This window comes from Ovis aries, chromosome 7, assembly GCF_016772045.2.
Source record: "Ovis aries strain OAR_USU_Benz2616 breed Rambouillet chromosome 7, ARS-UI_Ramb_v3.0, whole genome shotgun sequence".
In the NCBI taxonomy this organism is placed as follows: domain Eukaryota; kingdom Metazoa; phylum Chordata; class Mammalia; order Artiodactyla; family Bovidae; genus Ovis; species Ovis aries.
Genome location: NC_056060.1, coordinates 42,998,131 through 43,024,747, shown reverse-complemented (window position 1 = coordinate 43,024,747; position 26,617 = coordinate 42,998,131). Strand labels below are relative to the sequence as shown.

General features: G+C 41.3%; 1 protein-coding gene across 3 annotated transcripts in view; it reads right to left on the bottom strand.

Annotated features, from left to right (window-relative positions):
• The window catches only part of GNG2 (G protein subunit gamma 2), a 130,736-nt gene that overhangs the window by 17,158 nt on the left and 86,961 nt on the right, over window positions 1-26,617 (bottom strand). For all 3 annotated transcript variants that reach the window (XM_060418603.1, XM_027971742.2, XM_027971744.2), the window contains one exon: window positions 4,399-4,512. In XM_060418603.1, coding sequence (XP_060274586.1) covers window positions 4,399-4,485 — 87 coding nt within the window. In that variant the 5' untranslated portion in view covers window positions 4,486-4,512. The remainder of the gene's footprint in view (window positions 1-4,398; window positions 4,513-26,617) is intronic.

The window sequence follows — 26,617 nt, the reverse complement described above, 5'->3', positions numbered from 1 at the left end:
CAACGCCATGTATTAAAGGGCTTCCTTTCAGCTTATGATGATTCTCACCCCTCCTTAACTACCCTTCCCATGCTTACGGGTGGGTGGGTTCCTAGGAGCCATGTTTGTGCAATGTGCTTTAATTCAAGCCTTAGTTGATTGAAGCTGCAGATGGCTCATCCTTGGTAGAACAAATGTACCACTCTAGGAAGTGAGACTAAAAGGGATGACATGAGTCTACCTCTTTCTTCATGGAGCTGAAAGTGCGATGTGTGATCCTGGGAGTTGTGGGCAGCCATTTTGTGTCCGCCACATGCAACAGGCAGCTGAGAAGTCTATTCCTCCCGGGAAAGGAAAGAGGCTGAGAGAAGCAGAGACATCCCAGAGCCCCCACAGTTCCTGCTGGCTTCTCAGTTCTGACTCCCCATGCTCACTCAGCTACATTTCTGCTCTCAGATTCTGAGACGCCTTGTATCTTTTATCATCAATCCCTTCTTTCTGCTTAAGCCAGCTTGGGTTAGGTTTCTATCATTAGAAACCCAGAGTCCTAATATAGTGACGAATAAATAGAGTCACTGAAGTCTTACTGTCCTTTGCTTTCACACGTGCTCTCTTGACTTGTGCTCTCAGGACAAGCTTTCTTTCACCAGCCTTTGCTCAACAGCAGCATATCTTGTTTCATACATCTGAGTGTCACAGTCTCCAAAACCTCTCTCTGCCCCTTTCCCCAGCCCGTCCCAGCTTTCTTTGGCTTCTCTTTCCTTTCTGTCCTTGAATGAAATGCTAACAAAGAAACACAGAGAGGCTGGGAGTATAATTTATATATGCCTGAGGCTTATGAACAGATAATGGGTTCATTAGCCCAAATCTCCCAGGATCTGTGATACAAAGGGATAGGAAACAAGAAGGCTTAAAAAGGAATATGCTCTTCAGACCCTCCCATAGTAAGACTACTCTAGGCAGCCAAGGATATTCTGGAGGCCACAGAAGGGATAAGGCCACTCCTTGCGGAAGGGACCCTGGACACCCCTGGTGTCAGCTGTGCCCGCTTTTCCTTGCTCCCTATTGCCTCAGCTACACTAGGCTCTGCCAGAGGGACATCAAGCCACCGCAGCCTTTATAGCTTGAAGAGGCCACTGCTGTGATTCGAAAAATCACAAACCTGGGATCTTCAGAGAGAAGCTCCTTCTTGCTGACAGGATCATGCATGGAAAGTAGGTGGAGAAACCTGAACGCTCAAAACCCTGAAAGGGACTCCGAAAGGCAGATAAACTAGTCCTAAACCAGTGGCAGTTTTATTCCAAGAGCTAAACTAAAAATAACCTGACACTTCACCATAGCATGCCTGCCTGGCTCTGATGTGCAGAACAAATGCTGAAATATAGGCTGCCGCTGTTATTTCCAACAATTTTGGGTCCAATGATGTCAAGAGGAATTGAGAGTTTTGAAAGTTACAATCAGGTAGGAAGGCAATCACTCACTGTTCAGTTTATTAGGCCAATGCTTTATGTCTCAAAGAGATACTGCTTTATTTGGTCTCTTCACAAGTAGTATATCAAGGTAATCAGGGTGAGGTATCGGCTTCATTCTGATGATACTTGGTAATTATGCTTTTTGGATGTCTTACTTGTATCAGTAATAGGTCATGTTCATTTTTTTTGGTAACCATTTATTAGACTAGGCGATCCTTGAGAGCAAGAATCATTTCTTTATCTTTATCCAGCTCTGTATCTCTAAGACCTAACAAGGCCTGGCAATTTAGAAAGCTCTCACTAAAATATGTACTGGATAAAGGAATAAATAACAGAAAAATAGCCAAAGTCCACTCTTATGATGAAGGTCTGGGAAAGCATCTTAAAGGATATAATGATTGAGTCTTCAAGGAGTCATGGGAGTTGGGAAAGCAGAAATGTAAAGAGGAGGAAACTGAATGTTCCAGTCATTTGAAATTCCCATCAAGGGAATTAAGAATGGTTCAATATGGCATGGGGGTGAGGGGAAGGGACTGAAGCTGAAAAGAGGGGCAGGGGCCAGAAGGACCTTACACACACTCTGCTGGAGAGTTTGAATTTCAAGTTCCAGGTGATAGGAGTCATGAAAAGATGTTCAGTAGGAGAGGAACCTAATGGGCTTTTCTTGCAGCAAGTCTTTGCTTTGTGGTCTTTGGCAGCCACATGGACGGTAAGTGATGGTGGGGATGGACTAGGGTTGAGAAGGGATTGCAGAGGTCAGCTAAGTGCACTGTGCAGTCAGTAATTCAGGTGAGAGGTGATGATGGTCTGACCTACAGCTGAAAAGGTCTGTTTCTGGGCTGTTCCTCCCACTGTCAGCTTCTCATACCACCTACACCATTACATCCTGCTTCAGGACTTGGGCCTGGGGATGCTGAGTTGTACCAGAAAATGCCAACCATATCGGGGCTTGGCAAACACTCTCATCTTCACTGGGCCACCCCAAAAGGCAAAGTGGCATTTTCCAGAGGCCCACACACAGAACACCTCCCAGCAGGGAGAAAAAAAGAACTGAATGACTCTTTTGGGTGCCACAATTTTTGCGTGACCTCACTCCTCCCAGCAGGTACTATGCCCACTTGCCACATGGTACTTTTTTAAGAAAGGAAATAAAAAAGAACAGGTAAAGGGGAAAATGCAGAAGAGGAAGGTAGTGAAGGTGCAAAATAGATGTTAAGGACCCTTTATCACATTATAAATAAAGAAGAATTAAAGCAATTGCAAGAAAGAAGCTGTTTACATTTTGTGGCTCATTACCAGGATTCAAATTGTATAAAGGAAATTAAGGATAGATGGGAAAATGTCTAAGGTTATTTGCTCGGCTTACCTACAGAGGAAAATAAGCTCTCCCTTCAGACTCTAGCACAGACCTGATGGGAGTTATAAGGAGCAAACCTCTTCCCACGGAACCATGGTTCTCTACTTTAGCTATATATTAAAACTAACTGATAACGTAAATAAAAAATTACTGTTGTCTGAATCATAGATTCTAATTTAACTGGTCTACACTGTGGTCTTAGAAATGGTTCTTTTTATAGAATTCCCTGGGTGATTTGAATGTAGGGTGATTTGAAGGTGGGCTGAGAATCACTCCTCTAGACCAGGGTTCAGCAAAGTTTTTCTCTAAAAGGCCAGAGAGCAAAAGTTTTAGGCTTTCTGAGCTAAGTGTTGCAACTATTGCAACTATTCTACTCTGCTGTTATAGCATCAAAGAAGCCACAGACAAGATGTAAATGAGTGTATGGGGCTGTGTGCTAATAAAGCTTTATTGACAAAAACAGACAGTGGGCTGGATTTGGCTCATAAGCCATAATTTATTGACCCTTGCTCTAGAAGCACATTCCAAAGGAGGGCTGGATTGTTCAGGTTCCTAAGGCAGGTATGGACAAATTTTCCAGTTTAAAAAAGGTATTTGGAAAAATGTTCTAATTTTAATAAAATGAAATACACTGCTGAGTTCTATGTCATAAAATGCTCAGGTCTTCTGAGGAAGTGAAGCTTTGATAGTTGACAAAAATTTACTACCTGCGGCGCACCCTCGGTGAGAACGCCTTCTCTAGCGATCCGAGAGGGAGCCTTGGGGTACAGGAGCCCCCAGCCGCTGCCCCTCCCGAGTGCGCAGTGGCCACCGTGGCGACTGCCAGAGCACGTGGGCAGAGCAGAACTCCCCCGCCCTCCGTGGGAGGGGAGGGAGTTGGGTGAGCCGGCCCCGCGGTGGGGCCGTGTGCCATCGTTGCCTATCTATGTGAGTTAATTTACATTGAAAATCTGCCAACAAAAGGTTTCTATTAAGAGTCCTGGCTCAATATGTTAGATTCAACTTAAGGCAAAGCTATCAGGTTAGATCTGGGGAGTGAGAGAAAGAAATAAGTAGATTACTAACTTCCATGAAACCTTTATGCTGTTTGACTTCTCAGGGAGACCATGTGTGGTTTTTGTGTTCTGAAGAAAAAAATCTAAGAGTATAAAAGAGAAAAAAAGTAAAAATAAAAATGGTGGATAGAAGGGCTAGACCTGAAGATAGACACTAAAAATTAGAACATACATCAGGATAGAAAAAATTAAACCCGAGTGAGAAGGATTTCTTTACGAGGTCAGAGAAGTGAACTGGTCGATTGCTATGTTTTGCGGCTTCTCCAAATCCTTTGGCTAGAATTCAGCCATGAGCCTATGCTCTGCTTTGAAGTTTACTCAGCGAACTAGCTTTAATTTATACTATCATTTTATTCTGGAAAATTCCAGAGAGGGCAAAGGCACATTAGAAAATGAACTTTTGCCTAACTATTACGTTTCTCTCCCACCATCTCTGGTTTCATTACTCTCCATAGAAGAGTAGTCAAATGGACACCTGGCTACAAGTCATACTTCTGACAAGGCCAGCTGAGCCTGTGGGTGACGCCATCCTCACCTTTATCCTATCGATGTTGGCTTCCATCTTCAGCTGTTCTACCAGTTTCCTGGCTTGTGCTATGCTGGCGGTGTTGTTGCTGGCCATTGGAATGCTGGGTGGGTTTCAGATACACTAGGAAAGAAAACAAGGAGGAAAAATACATCAGAGAAATCACCAGCTGCCAAATGTGTGGGTTCACCGTAACTGGGAGATCCCACAAGAACGACTGCAGTCAGGCCAGGCTTCTGCAGCCGTCTACATCCCCAATCCAGCACTGTGTCTGAGGGGCAGGGAGACCAGAGAGGCGAGGATCGCTTTTCTTCCTCCCTATCTCTCCCCCTTCCATTCTTTCCTCAGGGGGCATCATTAAATCAGCTAAGACAAACTGCCACAGGAAGAAAGCAAGTTATCAAATTTATCTTAATTTATGAAATTTATTATAGAAGGGGACGACAGAGGATGAGATGGTTGGATGGCATCACTGACTCAATGGACATGAGTTTGAGCAAGCTCCGGGAGCTGGTGATGGACAGGGAAGCCTGGTGTGCTGCAGTCCATGGGGTTGCAAAGAGTCTGACACAACTGAGCGACTGAACTGAATTGAATTTATGAAATAAGTTTATGAAATAAATTCAAAATGGTAAGGGTGACCGTATGCATAATTACTGTTGTTATTTATTGGGTACTGCTATTGTTAGATATTGCTTTAGAGAGTGGAGTTCTATGCCTATGTAGATGGTGAGATGGGTTCTTTGTCTCTGGCTCTGCCAGACCTCTTTCCTTCCTTGCCCCCCACCCCCTTCAAATCCTATCCCAATCTCATTTCTCTTCTAATTATTTTCTGACCCCTCCCATCTCACTTTATTCTTGCCTCAGAAAGTATCCTATTTCATTTTCAGTGCCCACTTCCCCCATGTTGTGATCAGGTCTTCCTCCACGTCAAGGTGCCATATGCTATTTCTGGACTGTCTGTGTAAATGTGCCCTTTAGGTCACTGAAGCAATGTCTGAGAGCTGCAATTTAACTAGAGTGCATGACCCCATAAGTGAGAAGCATTAAACACTGCTTTAGTCAACACCAATTGAATCTTGTTCGGAAGATATTATATTAAAAACCACGACTTCCACTAGCTTTGGAGAATATTTTTATCTAGGGATAAAGTAGGCTCAAGCTACAATTTCAAAATAGAAAGAAGACACATAGAAAACCTATAGAAAGAAAAATAACCCATAATAAATTCAGTACATAGGTTTTTACATATTCACGAAAATCAGGAAACAATTTTTATTTAATTACCAAAAAAGCAAAAGTCTACGAATTATTTTCTTTGGTTTTTATTTCTTGATATCTAGTTCTTCAAGACAACAGAAATAATTAGACAGAACTCTCTGTGGACAAAGAGGTCCCTGCATAGAGAATGTTATTTTATAAAGAATACTGCAAATGCCAACCCAACAGCGCACAGTATAAATTGATAGTTAACTGTTTCAGGGGCTTCCCTAGTGGCCCAGATGGTAAAGAGCTGCCTGCAATGCAGGAGACCTGGGTTTGATCCCTGGGTCAGGAAGATCCCCTAGTGAAGGGAATGGCAACCCACTCCAGTATTCTTGCCTGGAGAATTCCATGGACAGAGGAGCCTGGTGGGCTACAGTCCATGGGGTCCCAAAGAACTGAACATGACTGAGTGACTAACACTTTTAATTGTTCTCTCAATTTATTTTCAAAGGGCTTTGAGACAATAAAATGGGAAGGAAGGCTGAAAGAATTTTGAGGCCAGGAAGATCTCTGAACTCTAGGTTCAAATGCTTGAAGATCAAGGGAGAGATGTTGCATATAAAAACAAACAAACAAAAGGGAGGCCTTAACCACAACAATGATTTAATCAGCATGGTTAGGGATGGAATCATTTAAATATAATTTAACCCACAGGTAAATTATACGCCCCAAATCAAACAAACATCTTACAGCCTCGTAAAACTTCACAGGGCCAAGCAAAAGAAAGTGAAAGTTACTCTGTTGTGTCCAAGTCTTTGTGATCCCATGGACTATACAGTTCATGGAATTCTCCAGGCCAGAACTGGAGTGGGTAGCCTTTCCCTTCTCCAGGGAATCTTCCCAACCCAGGGATCGAACCCACTTATCCAGTAGCATAGTGTAACTCTTCCATTCATCCAAAGATGGAAGGAGCCACAATCTATAGGATCATGGAAACTGCTCGATGGGAAGTTAATATTTCCTCCAAATTAGAATTTATCACACTAGGATACAGACTATCACAGAATTTCCAAATCCTCATTGGACCTGAGGGAGCTATGAGAGACTGGTCAGCTATGATGCTGGATTTCAATCTAAACCAGATCACACAGTAACTTGTGGCAGAGACCACAAGTCTCTGGAAGTCTCTGGTATTGGAAGAGCTTGCTTCCAATACCACTTTTCCTTGTCTTCATCAGTGGTAACAATTTTTTTTTTTTCTATTTAACAAAGACCACAAGAACCCCGAATTTTAGTTGAGTACATTTTGCTGAAAAATAAACTCCCAGGTTCCCTTGCAGCTTGATACAGTTATCTGACTATGTTATGGCGACTGAGACATAAGCAGAACTGTCCTTGAAGGAAAGGGATGTGCTCTTTGCCTCCCCTTCCTCTTGCTGCTGGCCTAGAAGGTAGTCATGTTCAGCACAGGGTTCCACCTTGAACATATGGCCTAACACTCCAGGATGAGCAGTAAGGGATGGTCCTTACTGATACTGTAAAGCTACTATGTCAGCTGTGAACTGGCTGCCGTCTACGTGAACAGAAATAAGCACCTATCTTGTTTACACCACTATTATTAAGGGTTTCTCTGCTGTTAGCTGACAGATCTGCCATTAACTGATTAAATGATCCATTTTCATTTGAGTATCCAGGAAAAGTCTATGTCCTAATGCCTGTTTATGTTCCCTGGAAAAGGCATAGCTGTCCTTAGGAGGCTGAGAGGGAAAGCGTGTGAGTTTTCTATTGCTGCTGTAACATATTACTGTAAATTTAGTATTACTAGCTTAAAGAATATAAATTTATTATCTTACAGTTAGGGAGGGTAGAAGTCTGAAATAGGTCCCACTAACCTAAAATCAAGATATTGGCAGATATTCCTTCTGGAGGTCTAAGGGAAAATGTTTCCTTTCCTTTTCTAGCTTCTAAAGATTGCTGACACTCCTTGACTCTTAGCATTTTTCTTCATTTTCAAAACCAACAAAAGTGAGTTGACTCCTTTTGATTCTTTATCACTCTGAGCTCTTCTGTAGTCACCTCCCTTTTTGACTCTCCTCGGCCTCCTTCCACTTTTAAGAACCACTGTAACCACACTGGGTCTACTCTGATAATACAGGATAATCTCCTTATCGTTAGGTCAGCTGATTAGCAACCTTAATTCCATTTGAACCTCAAATCCCCTTTGACATGTAACACAACAATCTGCAGGTTCCAGGTACAGGGACACAGACATTTTGGGGGGCCTTTATTCTATCTACCATGGAAGGCGACCTCTGTGCAAGGAGAGTTGGAAAGTGGGAAGGTAGAGTGTTGAGATAGGAAAAGAAGAGGGATGAGACAGGACACAAGTCTAGAAATGCAAGGGAAAGAATGCATAAAACCTAAATGGTCTTGCCTGGAGAATCCCAGGCACGGGGTAGCCTGGTGGGCTGCTGTCTATGGGGTCGCACAGAGTCGGACACGACTGAAGCGACTTAGCAGCAGTAGCAGCAGCAAATGGTCTTGAAACCATTTACCTCAGACTGGGACTTGAACCCGTGTGCCAGGATTTGAACCTAGCCAAAACCTAGTTTGGGACTCAAACCCACATGGCCAGAACTCAAATCCAGCTAAAACCCTGCTTGGGACCTGAACTCATGATCTTTTAATTAGAACACACTTACCTGATGTCTGAACTTACTGAGGCTCAGGTTCTTTATGTTTCAGAGCAGAAGGAATTCAGTGAGAGGCAAAGTGACAGGCAAGAAGCAGATTTACTAATAATATAGGATGCTTGTAAGAGATGCCAAGGGGCACGCAAGGGAGCTCTGCCCAGAGGACTGAGTGGGTTACAGCTTATAACGAAAAAGGGTCGTTCCCCCTTTTTCAAGTAGACATAGATGCAGACATAAGGCATACATCACTAGCTCCTCCTTCATATTAGGCAGGAAAGTGCCTGACCCTATGAGGTCAGGGGCTTCCCAGGGGGTCCCAATGGTAAAGAACCTGCCTGCCAATGCAGGCAGGAGACATAAGAGATGCAGGTTCCATCCCCGGGTCAGGAAGATCCCCCTGGATGAGGGCATGCCAACCCACTTCAGTATTCTTGTCTGGAGAATCCCATGGACAGAGGAACCGGGCAGGCTACAGTTCTGCTGCTGCTAAGTCGCTTCAGTCATGTCTGCTTCAGTACATAGGGTTGCAAAGGATCACACGACTGAAGCAACTGAGCATGCATGTACTATGAGGTCTAGAATTATGGTATGCAGGAAGGGTGGTAACATTTTTCTTCCATCTAATGGCCTGGGGCATATATTGTGGTTTTGCTCATGGTTTTATAAAAGCAAGTCTGCTTCATTGAACAATGTTCCAATAGGTTTTTCAAGCGATCATTAACTTACAGTGGCCTCCTAAGGTTTCCTAGGTTTCCTCCTCTATCTATAGTCTCCTACCAGGACTTCTACAACTACCTGTATAACTATGCTTTCTATCCCTATCAATCAGTTAAGAAAAAAAGGAGACAAAGGGTTTGGTTTGTGCTTCTAGTTTTAGAAAGATCCTGTATATTTTTGTTTTACCATACGACACCCCCAAAATCTAGGGCCACTTTTAGAATCACTTAGTGTATTTTCTTCTTTTTCACCTTCAGCTGCTTTCCCACAAAAGCAATGAAGAAATCCCCCTTGCAAAAACTGAAAGAACTATAGAGTCCTAGACCAGTGTTCCAAAGAAGTATGTAATATTGAGATTTATAAGAAATATATTTGGTCTTTGATCTGTTCTTGGCTCAGAGCTCCTAAAACCCTTGTAATCTCCTACGGTAATAGGAGTAAAGGTCTTTTGTTATGTTAATGAGGTGACTTTTGGAAAGCTCTTAAGCAACCTGGGGATGGCAGTGGGGGGGTGAGGGAGGGGAAGGCTGTTTGCTAGGAGAACCAACCATGTAATTAGAGGGTTGGAACCTTCAGTATCTACCCCCTCCCCTCCAACTTCCTGGAAGGGAGAAAGGTTGGAGGTTGAATCAATAGCCAGTGGCCAATGATTGAATTAATTGTGACTATATAAAGGAGTCTCCATAAAGACTCAAAAGGACACCGTGTGGAGAGCTTCCTGGTTGATGAATTCCTGACAATCCTGGAAGAGTGGTCTACCTAGAGAGGGTACTGGAGCTCTGCACGTTGTCCCCACATCTCGCCCTTTCATCTGGCTGTTTCTGAGTTACATTCTTTTATAATCAACTGGTAACCTAGTATATAAAATGTTTCTCTGAGTTCTGTAATAGTAAATTAATCAAATCCAAGTACTTTATATTTTCAAATATTTTGTTAAAGATTTTTGCATCAATCTTCATGAGATTATTGCTCTCTTCAGCTTTTCTTTTCTTTATTCCTTCTTTATTTCTCCCTCTCTCTCTCCTTTTTTATCCTTCTACCTCTCCTTAGCTTTGGTGTCAGGATAATACTGTTGCTGCTGCTAAGTCACTTTAGTCTTGTCCGACTCTGTGCGACCCCATAGATGGCAGCCTACCAGGCTCCCTCATCCCTAGGATTTTCCAGGCAAGAACACTAGAGTGGGTTGCCATTTCCTTCTCCAATGCATGAAAGTGAAAAGTGAAAGTGAAGTCGCTCAGTCATGTCTGACTCCTAGCGACCCCATGGACTGCAGCCTACTAGGCTCCTCCGCCCATGGGATTTGCCAGGCAAGAGTACTGGAGTGGGTTGCCATTTCCTTCTCCAATGCTTCTGTATGCCAAATATTTGACAGAAACCATTGATGATATCATCTCATATCACCAAAACCAAGGAGGAGGTCATGGAAACCTCTCTGATTTATAGCCAGGTAGGGCGAGTGGGCAGAAGGCAGTCTTGGAGGATTCAACCCTTAACCTAGGGAACCAGACGCTGTCCCCGGGCAGACAGTGTGAGAACTAAAGAATTAAGTTAAATTGCAGGACAGTCAACTGCATGAGAGGATTGCCTTTTGGTGTGAAGGGTACCTGCATGTCAACACACAGTTCAGATCTCAATTGCAAGCCCAGGTTGTACTTCTGACTGACTGGCTATAATTTTTTTGAGTATATACCTAGAAATAGAGTTGTTGGATCATTGGGTAAGATTATTTTAAATTCTTTGAGGGACAGCAATACTGTTTTCCACAACAGCAGTGCCATTTTACATTATCACTAAAAGTGCATAAGGGTTCCAGTTTCTCCTCATCCTCATAAACACATTATTATCTTTTTTTGAAAGTAGACATCCTAATAGTGTGAGGTAGTATCTCATGCAGTTTGATTTGCATTTCAGTGATTAGTGATGTTGAGCACCTTTTTATGTGTTCACTGGCCATTTGGGTATCTTTTTTTGGAAAAATGTCTATTCAAGCCTTCTGCCCATTTTATAATAAAATCAGGTTTGCTACTATTGAAATTTAGGAATTTTCTATATATTCTGGATATTAACCTCTAATCAGACATATGGTTTGGTAGCGTACATAAAAGTTTTTAATTTTGTGAAGTCCAGTTTTTCTATTTTTTCTTTTGTTACCTATGCCTTTGATGTTAGGCCAGGAAATCACTGCCAACTCCAATGCTGTGAAGGTTATGCTCCATTTTGTTTTGAAGGAGAGAAGAATATACTAACCTCAAAATACATCACGATGGTATATTGATGATATTGAATTAAAGTTATTCAAGAAAACAGTCATGAAAGAACACTCTTATTCTCTTTGTCCCCTTGAAACCAAGAAATAGGTCTCCCATACCCACCCTCTACCAGGAAGGTAGAAGTTATCCTCATTGCCAGAGATGGGGAATTCAGGGCCAAGAGGGCTGTATCAACAAACCTTGTAACCTCTTCCTTAATTTGTTACCCCAAACCTGAACTCTGTTGTCTAGTCAGTTCTTCACAAACATATTGTTTCCCTGGCTAAAAGGTTAAAAGCTGCCTGCTTTGGTCACTTCTTTGAGTCTTATATCTTTATGGGCTCTTCTATGTACAAAATCAAATATAGTTTTCTCCTGTTAATCTTCAGTTCAGTTCAGTCGCTCAGTCGTGTCCGACTCTTTGCAACCCCATGAATCGCAGCACGCCAGGCCTCCCTGTCCATCATCAACACCCGGAGTTCACTCAGATTCATGTCCATCGAGTCAGTGATGCCATCCAGCCATCTCATCCTCTGTTGTCCCCTTCTCCTCCTGCCCCCAATCCCTCCCAGCATCACAGTCTTTTCCAATGAGTCAACTCTTCGCATGAGGTGGCCAAAGTATTGGAGTTTCAGCTTTAGCAACATTCCCTCCAAAGAACACCCAGGGCTGATCTCCTTCAGAATGGACTGGTTGGATCTCCTTGCAGTCCAAGGGACTCTCAAGAGTCTTCTCCAACACCACACTTCAAAAGCATCAATTCTTCAGCACTCATCCTTCTTCACAGTCCAACTCTCACATCCATACATGACCACTGGAAAAACCATAGCCTTGACTAGACGGACCTTTGTTGGCAAAGTGATGTCTCTGCTTTTGAATATGCTATCTAGGTTGGTCATAACTTTCATTCCAAGAAGTGAGCATCTTTTAATTTCATGGCTGCAGTCACCATCTGCAGTGATTTTGGAGCCCCCAAAAATGAAGTCTGACACTGTTTCCACTGTTTCCCCATCTATTTGCCATGAAGTGATGGGACCAGATGCCATGATCTTCATTTTCTGAATGTTGAGCTTTAAGCCAATTTTTTCACTCTCCTCTTTCACTTTCATCAAGAGGCTTTTTCGTTCCTCTTCAATTTCTGCCATAAGGGTGGTGTCATCTGCATAGCTGAGGTTATTGATATTTCTCCCGGCAATCTTGATTCCAGCTTGTGCTTCTTCCAGCCCAGCGTTTCTCATGATGTACTCTGCATATAAGTTAAATAAGCAGGGTGACAATATACAGCCTTGATGTACTCCTTTTCCTATTTGGAACCAGTCTGTTGTTCCACGTCCAGTTCTAACTGTTGCTTCCTGACAATCTTATGTCAATTTAATTATTAGAGTAATCAAAGAATTAAGAATGGAAGAAGGGGAAAGTGTTCATCCTCTACAGCTTAGGTGCCCAAAATAGGGCTTTCTCCTGGCTGGACACTGTTCACCTTTGGGCTGCTGCAGTGGAGAGATCCTGGGACCTCTGGCAAGTGCTGACAGAAGCAAAGAATTTTTACCCAGTCAGTCTCCCAGATCTCTGCCTGCAACATGTGGTAGAAGTGAGAATGGTAAGAGTCCTTTTCTTTTTCTAAATTCAGATTAGTAGGAGAAAATATTTGTATGAGTTAGTTTTTTGGGTATAGCAACTTGTAAAGATTTGTTATGAGTATGCTTGCTATCTACTGATTCCTTTTCTTCTAGAGATGGTTATTGTTTTCCTTTTCCTCCAACTTTTGTGTCATTTCTCATAAGGAGAAAACCATAGGGTAGAATGCCGGCGTAAGTTCTGTAAGCCTGTTGTTTGAGCTGCCTTCATACCCTGGTGAGTTCATGGTTTTTATCAGGCTGGCATCTATTTAGACAAACTTTGCTCTGGGCTCTCTAATATAAGAGAGTAAAGTTTTCCTTTCATCTTGTTCTATATCCTGAGAGCACGACTCTGTAACCAGTAAGAATATTCTCTGGTTTCTGCTAGCCAGAGGGTACAAATAATAGCTTGCATATGGTGGCCAGTTGAATAGACTGAATTCCAAGGCATGAAGTCACAAGCACTGTGCTCTTTGTCCAACCATTTCAGCTTTCAGGGGAGTTTGTCATAAAGGGTCCTCATCCATAAGGGGTCTTTGTCATCTCAGCCTTCGTTGTCTAGTTAGTGCTGGAGAAGTCTCATTCTATTAATGCCTGCCTGGAGTCGCAGATTAGTAGGTCTGTGACTAGAGCAGCCTTGTGTTCTTGGCAGAGACTAGAGACACTCTTTGAAATACACTATTCTTACTGCCTGGGACAACAAAGGTCTTTGCTTTCTTAGGCTAAATCTGGGAACAAACTTTCTGGATCTTCTGAGGGCTGTATCTTTTGCACTTTCCTTTGGGATGCCTCTTGCATCCATGGTTAAATCATATAAAGGCTTTTGGGTTTGAGTTGCTATTGTGATTAATATAAGTTCCTACTCATCAATGACCAGACAAAGGATCCTTTGAACTGGTCATGTTCAAAAAAAGAGAGTTTTTTATGGAGGTTCTCACCCATAACAACGTTTTACTGGTACCTATGGAAAGACCAAATTAAAAAGAGAACACAATGGAACACAGTGGCCATAGCCTTAGCAACTCTCTTAGCAAGATGAAAGAACAGACATTAGACTTAGAACAAAAATTAAAGACCACATCCAACATATTCCCCTTCATCTCCTCAGAAACTTCTCTTAGTTCTCCAACTCCTCCATATTCCCCAGAAAATCCCTTCAACACTCAGCCGCCTGTTTGAACCTCCCTTTCTCTAAAAGATTTATAGAGAACACTCTGATCTCTAGGCCTCAAATATATAGGTTACTCTTGTAAATGATGAAAGCTAAGAAGTAAATTTAACAGAAGCAACCAGGATGGAGAGTGAGGGTCTGTTTGCTGTCCCTTGCAGCTCTTTGCCTGTAGGGACTCTGTTATCAGGCTCTGCCAGCTTCGGGTCTTTCCATACAATGTCCTTTGCCCTTTGCAGATGTATCCTGGACACCCCTACTCCTACCCCATGGACACCACAAAGAATTCATATCCCCTAGAGATCTTTCAAATTATAAACCCCTTTTATCTTCACCTTCAGAAGATCCTACCAAATTTAAAGAGGTATTAAAAAGATTAGTGGCCATTTACAACCCTTTTTACAGAGGAAAACAGATGACCAGAATTTCTCCCAGGCCCTCCTATTAAATGGTCAGGAAATGGATCAGCTGGAGGCTGATGTTTAGCAAATGTATCAATATTCTGTCCTTTTGTATATTATGTGCAAAGGTACACTTAGAAAGAGGAGGACATCCAAAGGTCTTTGTAACATGCTTTGTACAGACTTTTCAAAGGCATACTGCATTAAGCCCTGAAGATCCAGAATATAGAAATCTTTCAATTTCCTCCTTAATAGGAAATTTTCTCCTAAATTTAACAAGGCAAATTCAAAAGTCCTGGATGGATAGTCAACCTCTAAGCATTGTGATAGAAGCAGCTACCTAATTCTTTAGAGATAGCTTGCAGGAATTCAGGAGAAAAAAGGAATTACAATCAACAATACTTGATTTATCTACTTGAATCTTTAGAAAAACAAAAGCATAACTTTGAAAACAACTCAAAGTCCACTTAGACCTTTTCCCGTTTGCCTTCAGGTGTTTGCAGATATTATTTAAAAAAATTCAGGACACTGAAAGTACAATTGTCCTGACTTAAGGGAAAGAAGGGGCTTCCCTGGTGGCACAGAGGTTAAAGCGTCTGCCTGCAATGTGGGAGACCTGGGTTCGATCCCTGGGTCGGGAAGATACCCTGGAGAAGGAAATGGCAACCCACTCCAGTATTCTTGCCTGGAGAATCCCAGAGGAGCTTGGTGGTCACGACTGAGCGACTTCACTTTCACTTTCAAGGGAAAGAAGAAAAATATCAAACAGCAATTATCCTAGACTTCTGATAATGAAGATACACCAAAATTCCTAGGAGAAAACTTACATTCTTTCCCTGTCCCTTGAAGATGTAAATCTTATCATGTATTTATAATGAAAATACCTCAGAAGGTAAATAAAACACTGCTCACAACTGCCTAAAACACAAGATAAAAAGGGGGTGGGAGAGGTTTTTAAAAATATAAACTGCTATAAAACTCACTTGCCTAAATCAAGTCCACAGTTTCAAAAGACTGTCAAGGACGATCTTGTCAAGGACAAACACAAACTTAAAAGTCTTTTACACAAACATTAGTAGAAAGCTTTAGCCATTTGAGAGAGTAACCTTAATGTGTTCTGTTTGACAGAAATAAAACTTGAATTCAACTATTATTTATAAACTAGTGACCCAGATGATCACGATGGTGAGATCACTCATCTAGAGCCAGACATCTTGGAATGTGAAGTCAAGTGGGCCTTAGAAAGCATCACTATGAACAAAGCTAGTGGAGGTAATGGAATTCCACTTGAGCTGTTTCAAATCCTGAAAGATGATGCTGTGAAAGTGCTGCACTCAATATGCCAGCAAATTTGGAAAACTCAGCAGTGGCCACAGGACTGGAAAAGGTCAGTTTTCATTCCAATTCCAAAGAAAGGCAATGCCAAAGAATGCTCAAACTACCGCACAATTGCACTCATCTCACATGCTAGCAAAGTAATGCTCAAAATTCTCCAAGCCAGGCTTCAGCAATATGTGAACCATGCATTCCAGATGTTCAAGCTGGTTTTAGAAAAGGCAGAGGAACGAGAGATCAAATTGCTTACACCCGCTGGATCATGGAAAAAGCAAGAGAGTTCCAGAAAAATATCGATTTCTGCTTTATTGACTATGCCAAAGTCTTTGAATGTATGGATCACAATAAACTGTGGAAAATTCTGAAAGAGATGGGAATACAGACCACCTGACCTGCCTCTTGAGAAATCTATATGCAGGTCAGGAAGCAACAGTTAGAACTGGACATAGAACAACAGACTTGTTCCAAATAGGAAAAGGAGTATGTCAAGGCTGTATATTGTCACCCTGCTTATTTAACTTATATGCAGAGTACATCATGAGAAATGCTGGGCTGGAAGAAGCACAAGCTGGAATCAAGATTGCTGGGAGAAATATCAATAACCTCAGATATGCAGATGACCCCATCCTTATGGCAGAAAGTGAAGAGGAACTAAAGAGCCTCTTGATGAAAGTGAAAGAGGAGAGTGAAGAAGTTGGCTTAAAACTCAACATTCAGAAAATGAAGATCATGGCATCCGGTCCCATCACTCCATGGGAAACAGATGGGGAAACAGTGGAAACAGTGTCAGACTTTATTTTTTGGGGCTCCAAAATCACTGCAGATGGTGACTGCAGCCATGAAATTAAAAGATGCTTACTCCTTGGAATGAAAGTTATGATCAACCTAGATAGCATATTCAAAAGCAGAGACATTACTTTGCTGACTAAGGTCTGTCTAGTCAAGGCTATGGTTTTTCCAGTGGTCATGTATGGATGTGAGAGTTGGACTGTGAAGAAAGCTGAGCACCAAAGAATTGATGCTTTTGAACTGTGGTGTTGGAGAAGACTCCTGAGAGTCCCTTGGACTGCAAGGAGATCCAACCAGTCCATTCTGAGGGAGATCAGCCCTGGGTGTTCTTTGGAGGGAATGATGCTAAAGCTGAAACTCCAGTACTTTGGCCACCTCATGCGAAGAGTTGACTCATTGGAAAAGACCCTGATGCTGGGAGGGACTGGGGGCAGGAGGAGAAGGGGACAGTGGAGGATGTGATGGCTGGATGGCATCACCGACTCGATGGACATGAGTATGAGTAAACTCTGGGAGTTGGTGATGGACAGGGAGGCCTGGCGTGCTGCAATTCATGGGGTTGCAAACAGTCGGACATGACTGAGCGACTGGACTGAACTGAACTGAAGTGAGTGTTATTTTATTGTACCTGATTCATGGCTCAAGTTTTAGAACAAAAACTATAAAGTCTCTGCAATCTGTCTTAACTGGCTTACACTTTAGCTCTTCTGAATTAAGCATCCCTAAAACTCAGAAATATAGAAACCAACTCAAATGTTTTTCAAGTGCATGTGATGTGGGATAATCTTTGCTAAGTAAACACTAGTTTAAGTTTGTTGTTTTAATTAAAATAGACATGTCTTCAGAGTTATCAGCATTAAGTATAATGCAGACATGCAAGTTTTATTCTACCTGGGCTTTTGTGTGTTAGTCGCTCAGTTATGTCCAACCCTTTGTGACTCCATGGACTGCAGCCCATCAGGCTCCTCTGTACCTGGATTTACTAGCCAAGTAAGCTCATGATATCCCTGCTGAAAAATTTGTAAACAAGAAAAATAACTTAAAATGATGGCTGGCTGTTCTGCTGTTTATGAAATTTTCATGAGTGATCTAGATATGACTGTTGGGAACAACTGAATTAAATAAATGTAAAGTAAGATAAAAATTTTTAAGTGAACTTTTCAATAATAATTATGTTTTAAGATGTCATCTTAGTTTCCCAAATGTCTTTGGTAACTTACATTCTTAGAGTTTTGCTCAGTTAAATTAAATGATAGAAATTTATTGACTATCTATAATTTCCAAATGAGATAAGACACAGGAATATCAATTCTTGAACTTTTGGTTTCTTATGACAGAGATACCGAAAAGATATTTGGGTTTATTAGTAAACATATGTATCACATTGAAAGGTTACAATACAAAGAAACATGTTTCCAGAAATTATAAAATGTATTCATAAATTTGCCAATCCAAAAATATTGGTATAATGTGCAGTTCATAACTGCTTACTTTGGTTTTTACTAGAAATTAATGCTTTTAAGAGTTAAAAACTCTTAATAAATGTAATTGAAATTACTAAAGATAATAAGAAAAATGTCTCTATGCAAGGAAAGTTGGTTGCATTTAGGTAAAAAATGTGGTATGAAGATGCATTTTTGTTAAGAAAAATGAAGATAACTTTATACTAAATTAAGGTTGGTTATTTCACAATGGGAGAAAGAGAAACGAAGACAAATTAAATTGAAAATAGAAAGTTGGGAAGTGAGAAGGAGAGAATGTTATCTTGTGCAATCAAGTTGGTTAAAATATAAGAGTTTAAAAAACAAGCTTTAATATCAATAGTGTGCTTATGTAAAATTCAGTTCAGTTCAGTCATGTCCAACTCTTTGCAGCCCCATGGACTGCAGCACGCCAGGCTTCCCTGTCCATCACCAACTCTGGGAGCTTGCTCAAACTCATGATCATTGAGTCCGTGATGCCATCCAACTCATCCTTTGTCGTCCCCTTCTCCTCCTGCCTTCAATCTTTTCCAGCATCAGGGTCTTTTCAAATGAGTCAGTACTTCGCATGAGGTGGTCAAACTATTGGAGTTTCAGCTTCAGCATCAGTCCTTCCAATGAATATTTAGGACTGATTTCCTTTAGGAGGGACTGGTTGGATCTCCTTGCAGTCCAAGGGACTCTCAAGAGTCTTCTTCAACACCACAGTTCAAAAGCATCAATTCTTTGGTGCTCAGCTTTCTTTAGTCTAACTCTCACATCCATACATGACTACTGGAAAAACCATAGCTTTGACTAGACAGACCTTTATTTGGCAAAGTAATGTCTCTGCTTTTTAACATGCTATCTAGGTTGGTCATAGCTTTTCTTCCAAGGAGCAAGCATCTTTTATTTCATGGCTACAGTCACCATCTGCAGCGATTTTGGACCCCCCAAAATAAAGTTTATCACTGTTTCCATTGTTTCCTCATTTATTTGCCATGAAGTGATAGGACTGGATGCCATGATCATAGTTTTTTGAATATTGAGTTTCAAGCCATCTTTTTTATTCTCCTCTTTCACTTTCATCAAAGGCTCCTCAGTTCTTCCTTGCTTTCTGCCATAAGATGGTGTCATCTGTGTATCTGAAGTTATTGATATTTCTCCCAGCAATCCTGATTCCAGCTTGTGCTTCATCCAGTGTGCTTATATTTGTATGTTATGCTATATTTGTATGTTATAAAATATACAAGTGTGTTTTATGATATATGTATAGGTATATTCCAGAAATTATATGAAATTTCTAGAAATCTGGTATGTCCAGGCATAATGTGATCACTAGTTATTATCTTAGAATGATACAGAAATAATGTTACAGAAATAACTAAATTTCCTTGTTAATAGTATTGTAATGAGCTCTTATTAGATCTTTAATCCTGGACATTTTAAAGTCTTTTGTCATTTACAGTTATTGTTTTACTTTGATGACTTTCACAATGTGTTTCATATTCAGAGAAATTCATGGAAAGGGCTCTGAGGAGTTCTGTGGATTACAGGCTTTTGACAACTTTCAGATAATACCACTGAATCAGGTAGGGATTTATAGAACTCTAAGGAAAACTGGATTCATAAAACTGCTAACCAAAGATCAAGAATTAACTACATGGGATGGAATAAAGATGATTATAATTTTTTATGACTTTTTGTTTGAAACATTGCTAGTACTTTAATGTTTTGTTTTTCCAGATTCAAAGAAAAATTTTTTTCTTTTCTCAAGCTATTAAGACTTAGAGCAATTTGGTAAAGTATAACTTTGTGAACAAAGATGAAGCATTTACTTTTTCATCCCTCCAGAATTAAGAAATCTCAATGATTATTCTTATTTTCATGGCATTATAATTATTTGCACAAATTCAGTAAGAATTTGTTCTCCTTGTAACAGAACACAGTTAGAAACATTGTTTATATTACCAGGGCTTTGATCAGAATGTTTTATTTAAGGGAGACATACATAGATTCAAATATGACCAGAAAGCTTGAGGGAATTAAGGTTGACTTTATGGAGCCAATAAAGCCCTTTGTAAAAATTAGCCAATCCTGTTTACAAGGTTCCTGGCAGCCTTGTCTGGTGAGTAAGGAAGCTCACCTCCTGGCAACCCTGGGAACCTTGGGATATTTTGCAGATCTCAAAAAGAGGAAAATGCATCCAAATCCACAGGCAAAGTTTGATGGAAAATCTTTTGCATGGCTTCCTAGCCTAGAGAGGCTTTTAAGAGTTTAATCTGAGATTTTTTATAAAAAGTTTCAGCAAAGCAAAGTTTGAAAGAGTCTATATGGTTAATACTATTCTTGCTACACTTAAGTAAATAATCAGGCAAAGTTTGTTGAAATTATACTTAACTTGTGAACAAGTTAGTCTTATTATGGTTATCTTTCTTTGATGGAAATGGAGGTAATTGTAGTGAAAAGTTCCCTGCCCCCCGACATTTTCTTCTAAGAATTTTATAGTTTTAGCTCTTATGTTTATGTCTTTGATCCATTTTGAGTTAATTTTTGTATATGGTAAGGGTCCAACTCTATTAACTTTTTATTTTATTTTTTTGCATGTGGATATCTGGTTTTCCCAGCACCATTTGTTGAAAAGATTGTTCATTCTCTACTGAATGGTCTCACCATTGTTGTTGAAAACTATTTGTCTATATATGTGAGAGTTTATTTCTGTCCTCTCTATTCTATTTGTCTATCTTTATGCCAGTGCCCCACTCTTTTTTATACTACTTTAGTTTTGTTGTAAGTAAACTGTGAAATGTGAGTCCTCCAACTTGTTCTTTTTCAAGATTCTTTCAGCTATTCAGGGCCCCTGACATTCCATACAAAGTTTAGGATGGCTTTTTCTATTTCTACAAAAAATATTGCTGAAATTTCAATACAGAGTGCATTGAATCTGTAGATTGCTTTGAGCAGTACTGACATTTTAACAATATTAAGTCTTCCAATCCATGAACATGGGATGTCTTTCCATTTATTTATGTCTTCTTTGTTTTAGCAATGTTTGCAACTTTTATTGTCCAAGTTTTTTATCTCCTTATTTAATTCCTAAATATTTTAGTCTTTTTCATTATATCGGAACTGGAATTGTGTTCTTAATTTCCTTTCCAGATTGTTTATCATCAGGGTATAGAAATGCTACACCACATTGATTCTTAATGGGGAAGAGGAAACTCTTTGTCTTCTCTCCTACCTGAGTTACCCGAGTTGAGAGTAATTGCAGGCAAGTAGAAGTGTTGTTGAGGAGAGGTGTGCCTTTTGAATACAATGGGGCCAAGAAAAATTGTTGACAGAATCCTGTTAGATGCTTAGGCAGTTTCAACTTAGACAAGCATCTTAGGCAAGCACAGATATTCTTTGCTAATGTTTCCATTTCATGTTACATGTAAGCCAAACTAGGCAGAAACTATTTTTCTAAGAGGGAAGGGAATGGTTTAAATACACTGACAACTGAAATAGCTAAAACTCCTGAAAAGATCACGCAAAGCTTTAAAATACACACACACATTTCTTAAAAATAAACAACAATAACAAAAAACCCTTTTAGTTAATAAGGAAGGGAGATTAATTTCTATAGACCACTTCCCCCTCAGGCTTCCCTGGTAGCTCAGTTGGTAAATAATTTTCCTGCAATGCAGGAGACCCCGGTTTGATTCCTGGGTCAGGAAGATTCCCTGGAGAAGGGATAGGCTACCCACTCTAGGATTGTTGGGTTTCCCTGGTGGCTCAGCTGGTAAAGAATCTGCCTGTAGTGTGGGAAACCTGGGTTCGATCCCTGGTTTGGGAGTATCTCCTGGAGAAGGGAAAGGCTACCCGCTCCAGTATTCTGGCCTGGAAAATTCCATGGGCTCGCAAATACATGATAATGACTTTCACTTTCACTTTTCACTCCCCCTCACCTTATCAGTCTAGTCTGGACTGCTTTTCTGACGTACTGCAGTTTACGTTTGTGGGGGCCCAGCGTGGCAACCAAGTTATGGCACAGAATGAGCGGCTACATATCCCTGAATTTGAATCAGGAACTATAACGCTGCAGATAAATTCTTTCAGATTCCTGCAGCCAGTATCTCTTCTTAAAATTCTAAAAGTCTACCCTCAGGAAATTCAAAATTCAATCTATTCTCCAAGCCTCACACTAGAACCACAGGCAGCAGTTCTCAGCCAAGGGAGGTATCATCCAACATGAGACATTTGGAAATGTGCAGGGGTGGGTGGGTTCTGACGATACCTAGGGGCTACTGGCATTTAGTGAGCAGAGGCAGGAACTCTTCATGCCCTGTAGAATGCCAGGGAACAATGACTCATGCTGTTTAAAAGGCCCACAGCACCCTCAGTGAGAAAGGACTCTGAAAAAATAGCCATAGAGCCATGCATGAAAAATCTGCTCAAAGAAAGAACTCCCTAAGAAAAGGTTCAACTCACTGGGCTTTTACGCTTATGTCTTCTGATCCCTATTACCTTCCCAGGGAAGAATAAGTGCTCATAATTCTCATTAGCATTATTTTGCTTTACAGATATTTGGTCCATATTCATGTTTAAAAAGAGCATAGCCTCTTTTTTGCAATGTACTGGTAGAATGAGATTATTCTGAGTTATATCTGCCAGTGAGGGGAAAAACAAACAACAAAAACCCCTAGAACAATTAGCTTGTGTGTGAGGGATCAGTGGAATTTTGCAAGAATGTTCTAATTATCCCACCTGGATTCCAAACCCAAGAATAATAACAGAATATATTTTATTCTTTTCAACTGAGGACAGTAGACTTCCATCCCTGAGGGTCAGGCTTGTTATGGAATAATAACCATCAGATGGTTTTCTTTCTCTAAAAATACATCCAGTATTTTAATTTCTTTTAGGAGGAATCTTTCTGTTAAGAAACTATATATTTTTTTGTCACTTAGGCTCGGGAATATACACACAACCCCTTATTTCTGTGGCACAAAGATAGATAAATGTTTTGATCGAGGGATCTGTGCCTTGGAGACTGTAGGTTAATCATGGAGGATTCCATTCTTTTCATACTTTAATGGTGTTTTTTAAGCATGGATCCAGGCAGGCTTCCCTAAGGCCTTTCATTTTAATTATAACTGTGTGTTTCTCTGAACTGTGTTTTGATATTTGCAGTAGGTGCTGAGGGGGTTTGATTTATTTGTTTTGTATATTTTCAGGTTACCATTACACTGGGAATAAAACAAACAATTTCTAAGTCTAGAAAACAAATTAGAGGTTTATAGCTTTCCAGTCACTTGATGATATCTATATTATTCTCATTTGTCAGTTAGCCCTAGCATTGGTGATTGGTTAGTAGTTACTTTTAAATTAGAGGACTAACTTCAAACTGGGCTTCCCTTATAGATCAGAGGGCAAAGAATCTGCGTGCAAAGAAGGAGGTCCAGATTCAATCCCTGGGTTGGGAAGACCTCCTGGAGAAGGAAATGGCAACCCACCCTAGTATTCTTTCCTAGAGAATTCCATGGACAGACCATGGGGTCGCAAAGAGTCGGACACGACTGACCAACCAACACATAACACACAATTTCAAACTATTCCAATTTAGAATTTTTCAGAGTTTCTACAATTAGTCAGCTGAGAAAATGTATCTGTTAACTGTTCAGACCGACAGCCAAAGTTTGGGCTTGGTCATTCTGTGACTCGTTTTTTGACCCTTACTCTAATTTATTCTGCAACAAGTATGTCATCATCAAATGGATTAGATTCTATATAGGAAGGACTGTTAATTATCCTTTCTTGTAAAGGTCCTTCAGAGTCAAAACACCAGTAAACGTATGAATAGTGGCTACACAATTGTTAGGTAGGTAGGATAGGAAACAGGAGTCCAAAATGGCAGTGGCTAAAAGACAAGGAAGGGAAAAGCCCTCGAAAAGAGAACAAAGGAAGGTCTGAGGACCGGAGTGAGGACCTCAGGTAGAAGAATCAGCACTCCTGGCTGGCCCAATTTGCATAGGGCAGGCCCGGGGAGGGGGGCGGGGGGAGCAGGGAGGTGGGGGGGGCGGGGGGGGGGCGGGAGCGGGGAGGTGGGGGGAACATATAAAAGGAGGAGCCAAAGCGCATGCGTGTGCGTGCTCTCTCTCTTCCTCGCTCTCGCTCTCGCTCTCGCTCTCGCTCTCGCTCTCGCTCTCCCTCTCTCTCTCCCTCCATGGGCTGGGGCGTTCTTCTCTTTGGGTCAACATGCCCTCACGCCGTGAGGGTGGATTTTCCTGCTATTATTGAAATAAAATAGAGCTGTAACACGGAGCTGTAACATGGAGCTGTAACACTGATTTGTCTAAAAGCTATAACATGGTCCGCTTGAGACCTGAGAGCTATAACACAGTCTGTCCAAGACCCGAGAGCTGTGACGCGCTGAGGGGGCTTTCATGTCCGTCACTCCAAACCTTTGTTGTGACAGAACCTAGGAGCATACACTCGCCTGACACAATGAATTAAATGAGAATTGTAAAATACCCGCCAGGTTTCAGGGTAGCTTTTTGTCAGGCATTATCCTCTCATACCAGTTGGCCATTTTGACTTGAAAATAACAAAAGAGCACATTGCAATCTCTACTCCTCAGCAAACACCAAACTCTTTTTGGTTCTCCAGCCACAAGGGATATTTATAATCAATAAAGGATTTATTTGTGAAGCTGGTTGCTTTCCCCTCAACACTTTGAAGGCCCAGGGCATTGGGGGTAGAATTTATGTTGCTCACTCCCTTTTTCCCAATCATATGTTTCAACAGTTGGAGACGTTGCAAAGATTTCTTCTGGATGTCACAGTGTCATGGTTTCACTCGCCTTTGCTCATTTTTGAGGAGCAGTAGAGGTTAAAGTATCTGCCTCCAATGCAGGAGACCTGGGTTCGATCCCTGGGTCGGGAAGATCCCCTGGAGAAGGAAATGGCAATCCACTCTGGTATTCTTGCCTGGAGAATCTCATGGACGGAGAAGCCTAGTAGGTTACAGTCCACGGGGTTGCAAAGAGTCGGACACGACTGAGCGACTTCACCTCACCTATAGAGTTCAGAAAGGAGACAAGTACAGAGCAAGTGGGGGGAACAGGGAGGAGGTAGGGTAGGGTATGTGCACACAGGCTTAGGAATGCAAGGACTTGGAGACAGAGGTTGTGGAATGAAATGGACTCCAGGAGGTACAGGTAAGCATTGTGAGAGGGTGGGGAGGGGCAGGGACTGGGAGCCTCAAGGAGTGCACCGGCAGCCAGAATCCAGAAAGCCAGACTCCACAATACTGGCTTAAGTGAAGAATTTGTAAACAAAACAAAATGAGCCCTCCAAGTGACTTTCCCCTCCTCCTGTTCCTATCTTTAAGGGCTTCCTGTTTCTGAGAAATTGATTTTACAAGCCTAAATCTCTATTCTATCAGCAGAGGATAGGAACTCAGACTGAAAATGAATATTAGCTTATAAACCAAGGGCTTGCCATGTGCCAGGAACTGGGCCAAGTGCTCTAGAACATTATCCTATTTAATCCTCACAACAATCCTAGGGAAGTAATAAGCACCACATCCCCAGTTGAAAGAGACTAAGATTAAGTCAGAATGTGAGCAAGAAGGCTGTTTCTAAAGCAAGCTCCCCAGGGAAAGGTTTTTCCTTTAGCCTATCTCAATTCACATTTTTAGAGGCAGCAGACTGATCCTGATCTGGGAGTCAAGGCATAGGTTGGCCATTTTCACAAACGAATAGTGATTTTTATGGTCTGTGCAGCTACAGGGAGAGCTAAGGAGAATGAGGGCTGGTGTGGAAGCCACACCAATAGAAAGCACTCTGGGGCCAAGGGGGAAGAGAATGAACCAAGGAAGCAATCAGTCCACCGTGTGCTACTTTCATGTGGGTTTCCTGGGATGGTACCAATTTCCAAACGGGAGAAAGAAAAGATCATGTCTGACTCCCTCAAATCAGCATGGGAACCATCTAGGCTGTGGAGGTGGACAGTAAGACATGGCGAGCTTCCCTCTCTCACTTGCTGCCAGAAAACATTATTTGAAATGACAACTCTCTGCTTTGCAGTAAACTGTTGTTTTCAAAACAACGTCTCCACAGACACAAGCCTTCCTCTTGCAAAGAGAATCATTGGTTAGCTGCTTTTAATGACCTTGACAAACACAAAACCCTTGAAAAATGCTGACTCAAAGTCATGAATTTCACGGGATTTTGTAAAATGAAACAGGAGTGAATAGGCCATGTTGCAGCTCAAGAAATGACATTTAAGCTTTTAGTTCTTATCTGAGTCTTGGACCAGGAAATGGCTTGTGTCCACAGATGGGAGCTGACATTTTCAGATGTTAGATGGGCTTTGTTTACTCCAAGGAAACAAGATTAGTATTTTATATGGCGTATGTTGGACTTTCTTTTCTTTTTAATATATGGAAGTCCAGACCACAAATCGCTAGGATTTCAACAAAAGAGAAATAATGAAACCGTTTCCATAGAAATGGATCTGTGAACCTACTGACATCTAATATCTAATACTCCACCACAACAGGCAAGGCAGATCGGACAGGCAGCAGCCTTATGTTATTTTGTAGGAAAT